General features: G+C 39.4%; 1 protein-coding gene across 1 annotated transcript in view; it reads left to right on the top strand.

The window, feature by feature from the left end:
* The window catches only part of LOC106518099 (triple functional domain protein), a gene marked incomplete in the record, with an annotated part of 118,418 nt that overhangs the window by 18,513 nt on the left and 95,252 nt on the right, over positions 1 to 4,653 (top strand). Inside the window, 1 exon segment of the mRNA XM_014009204.1 lies at positions 3,452 to 3,502. Coding sequence (XP_013864658.1) covers positions 3,452 to 3,502 — 51 coding nt within the window.

Raw genomic sequence — 4,653 nt, 5'->3', positions numbered from 1 at the left:
TGGTGAAAATTTCATGTCATTAGCACCTCTAGTAATATATTTACTGAGAAAAATGGTGACGTGTTCAATACTTATTTTACCCGCTGTATCTGTTACTTAGTAGCACCAAAATAAAAAAGCTAGTATAAAATTGTCATTAAAGTTAGCAAAACACGTGCTAAAGCTAAAATCAGGAAAATAACTAACATTAGCAAAACTGTTACTTATATTAACAAAAGCTTAACAGAAAATCAAATGCTAAAGCTAAAATCAGCTAGATAAAAGCTAAAATTAGCAAAGCTGTAGCTAATATCTAATTGAAGCATAATGGTTGCTACAGTTACCAAAATGGTGGGTAAAATTCACAAAAGAAAACTGTTAAAGTAGCAGAACAGTAGCTAAAAGATAAAAGTAACATTAAAATTAAAAGAGAAAAATAGCAGATTTCAAGAGCAACATTTTAAATAGAGCTAGGCAATAATTCAATAACAATAATGTATAAATTATGATGGACGTGTGATCAGTTTCATTGGAAAATTTGTCACTGTGCACAGAAATCTGGGTGATGTAGGCAGAGGAAAGGCAGTAGCCACTTGACTTCTCAAGGCCCAGCTAAGCAATGTTGGTGGCATCAACTAACTCACTCACCCTTTGGTCAGCTGAAACAATCTGTTGAGTAACTTACGCAGCAGCAGTTTCATGTTTCACCGCCGTGCCTCAAAACTGCTTCAAAATAAAAACAACGTGCAGAGAGAGAGAGGTGAAAATGAGGCAACAGCTTGAGAAGAAATTGTGGATAAAAGAGGAAAGATCTCGCCACCAGTTTGACCATATTAAACAGCCTTTTATCTCCCAGTCCTTAAATAGACAAAAAAAAAAAACTAATCAATTATCGCTAGCAATTGATATAAAGTGTATATATCATGATACATTTTCCAGAATTGATGAGAACTCAGTTTGTTTATTCCAAGTATTTTATTAAAGTCCAACTGTGTTCAGATATGTTTCTCTTCACCTGAGTGCTGATCTGTAAGAGTAAACAGGAAGAAGTAATCCTGAGTCAGAACAGAGGGAGAACGTCGGACTGAGTCAGTCTGTTTAGTTGAGTGAGAGCACATGATGCTGAGTGGACCTCCGCCTCGGTCCCAGCAGCAGCCTCTCTCTCAGCCTATAGGTTTCATCAATGGGACAATTGTTGGCTGAGATTGAGAATCATCTCAGCCTCAATCATGAGTTTAAGACTGATGAGCAGATGAGTCCTGCATGTTCTGGTCCAGAGGAAACAGAGGAATTTTTCTGGTACCAGAGACTTCCAGTTTGTTCCTTTTTCTGAAAATTGAAACCGTGTTTCTTGTAACTAAAATGGTCTTCCTTCTTAGGTTTTTAACTTTAATAAACAAAATGAAAGTAGATCAGTTTCTGTCAAACTAACTAATACAAATCTGCAAATTTGAAAGCAGTCCTTTTGCTCTTTTTGACCCTAGTTGCTGGTTAACAGTGCAGCTTGTTCTTCCAGTCAGTTTTAACTGCACTGACATGAATTGAGGCAGCTGTTTGTTGTCATTTATAGTTAAGTACCAGAACAATTAAGGGATGGATTGCTGTGATTATTGTTCCTTCTCCAGTAATTACCACCCCGCTACAAGACACTGTAGTTGTATTTGCTGTTGTGGCATTTCGATCATGTGCCATAAGAAATTGAAAATTAAAATAACAAATAAAAGTCGTATTCCTCAAAGAAATGCATGTTTCCCATCGACTTGGATCAGGCTTTTATCTAGAGGGGTGTTGGGGTGGCTTTTGGCACTCCCACCTTTGAATTTGCTGAGATTTAAAAGAGGTTTCTGTTGTAAGTTGTCTTTTTGCCTTCCTGTAAATTTTTTAAACTTTCCTAAGTGACTGGTGGTGACCGCAAATATTTTATTAAGCTAGAGGAAGACACATGGTGCCATCTTGGATAGAGGAGGTAGTTAGCAATGTAATAGCTTCAGTAGCTAACTTTTTGCGTCGTTGTCATAATCTCTGCTCACGTCTGTCCAAACCTTTTTTCCCCTCTGTGTAAACTTCGTAAGCAGCCTGAAGCTTGGTTATAGTCGCGCAGGTATCACACAAACCAGAGCTAGGGTTATTAGCATGTATACTTCATACATTCTTTGAAAGGACTCGTGGTAAGGTTGGGCGATAAATCGATTAAATCGATTAATTTGAATTTGCCATTTATAAAGACTTAAATTTTGGGAAAATCAGTATTTTTTTCCCACCAATGCACTCTTTGTGCTTTTGTAGTTCAGAGGTCACCCCACCTCTCCGTCAAGATGCTTGGTACACGACATGACAATATGGCAGCTAGCAGAGAGGATCTACTTCCCAAAGAAGGCACTGTTTCTTCAGTTTTCTGGAACTGGTTTGGTCAGTGGTTCCCAAACCTTTTCTGATGGGCCCCACTTTGGTTTATAAAAATAATTTCATGCCCCACCACCACAACCACACACACACACACACACACACACACACACACACACACGTTTGTTTCTCGACCCCGTGGGGACCTTCCATTGACTTCCATTCATGTTTTTTATTTTTTATTGTCTAACCCTGACCATATACTCTAAAATGAACCTCACAGGTACCTACCTAACCCTAGAGCTAACCTAAACCTTGGTCCTAAGCCTAACCCCACACACGTAACTTGCATTTGGACCCGTGGGGACCAATGCAAGGTCCACTTGCGCCCCAACTGGAATTGCACTGCGCCCCCTGTAGGAGGCGCGCCCCACACTTTGGGAACATCTGGCTTAGATTTTGTAACCTCAGATTTGGAACAATAAACACCTCACTGCAAAATCTGTTTTGAAGGCTCTTGCTACAAAAAGCAGGAGTACAACAAATTTGTTTCAGCACCTGAAACAGAGGCACTCCGTTAAGTGGGAAACAAAATCGATTAAAATCGAAAATCGAAGTTGGGATGAAAAAAAATCAGATTTTTTTTTGGGCCGTATCGCCCAGCCCTAACTTGTGGCAGTACACTTTGTAACGTACAGTGTTGTAAAAAGGAGAGCAAATGTTTGACAGACAAACAAATTATTTCAATGGAGTACCGAGTTAGAAAAGTTTGGAGGTGCACCACGCCGGGCCAATGCACAGGGGCAGCGACCGCATGATCGCCTCACTTTTGGTGAGCGCTGCCTTGCCTTCAACACGTCATCTTGTAACCTAGTCTTTTAAAACCAGAAGAAGACATGTAAAGTAAAAGGTATTGACGCCTTCTTCCAAAATCCTACCTAAAAGCCTTACTTGCGCGTGAGTCTGCATTGGAGATGACTCTCATCCACTACCACACCACGTTTGATCAAAATGATTATTCACTTATTGCTTAGTTGTTTTTTCTTACTATTTCTCTTGAAGTCAACTCAGCCAAAGAACATCTGTTCTCCTAATTCACTTATCATGTTGTTTTCTTCTTTGTTTATAGACGGATCCCTCCCTAAAGAATCAAAAGGAGATGTGTCGAGCCAGAAAGCAGGTAAAATTTATGCACACCAGTATAAACACATCGTTTTGTTGCTTTTTTTCTTTTGTATTTGTCTGTATTTTATTGATAAGGATTATGAAGCTCTGCAGACCAAATTAAAAGTTTATTGTCACAGACATATCTGTATTCCTGACAGTTTCTTGATTCCCACATTCCTCTTTCTGTACTCCAACGTGCCTCAGAAGCTAAATGGATGCCTGCATCCAGCGTCCATCTCCATAGCAACAACAGACCTTTTTGATGAGATCAGCTTGACATTTATACTGATTTTTTGTTGATTTGTTAGACCTCTTTTTCTTTTATCAATACACCCCTTTTTTGTTGTTTAATACCACACTATCAATATCTTCCAGTTTGTGTTGCCTCCCTCTGATGTGACATTTTGAAGGAACCAGTTTAAAATGAAAGATTATTTCTTGTGCTTCAGCAGGAAGCTGCAATGCTTCATAAACCAGTTTGTGCTCTGCTCTGAAAAGAAAGAAGGCTGCACAAGTGATTGACTCTGCAGCCTTGAAACGGTAAAAACCCTTCAACCCGTCAATATAAAGGAGGACAATGAGTTGGCAGGTTGCTCCGGAGCCTCGGGGCCTTGATGGAGACAGCCTGGGTGAACACAGAAGGATCATATCCCCATGAAAAACATTGCTGTCTAAAGAATCCTTCAGTCTAAATTATACGCTCAAAGATTTATTGCATTTTAATTTTGTGAGGTTTGTTTGTTATTTTAATGATTCTAATGCCTTTGAGCTTTGACAAGGTGTGATGGAAGCTTCTACCTCTGTCCTTTTTGTCTCTTTTGGACAAAATGTATATTTACTCATGCTGTTGAATTGAAGTGTAAATCTTTACTAATAAGGTGAGTTGTGCAGGGCTTTGTCTAACCTCAAGATGGAGCTTATGAGCACATTTCCAGCAGGCAGCAAGTAACAACATGACTGCACTTTGGTTGCATTGAATCTCACCAGAACAAGTGGAGTGAAAAAAAACATGAATTTTGGAGCTTTATGGGTATAAAGCAGCATTTGTTGCAAACGTAGTGTGTTCCCTGCCTCGTCATGGGTTGTCAGAACAAGATCGAGTGGCACAGAAAGATCCAGATAAATGAACACTTGGCACCAAGAACAAGTGGTTCTTTTCTGTAG

The sequence above is a fragment of the Austrofundulus limnaeus genome, unplaced genomic scaffold (genome assembly GCF_001266775.1).
Source record: "Austrofundulus limnaeus strain Quisiro unplaced genomic scaffold, Austrofundulus_limnaeus-1.0 Scaffold56, whole genome shotgun sequence".
NCBI lineage: Eukaryota > Metazoa > Chordata > Actinopteri > Cyprinodontiformes > Rivulidae > Austrofundulus > Austrofundulus limnaeus.
The sequence above is the reverse complement of the archived record's forward strand: the minus strand, read 5'-3'. Positions and strand labels throughout refer to the sequence as shown.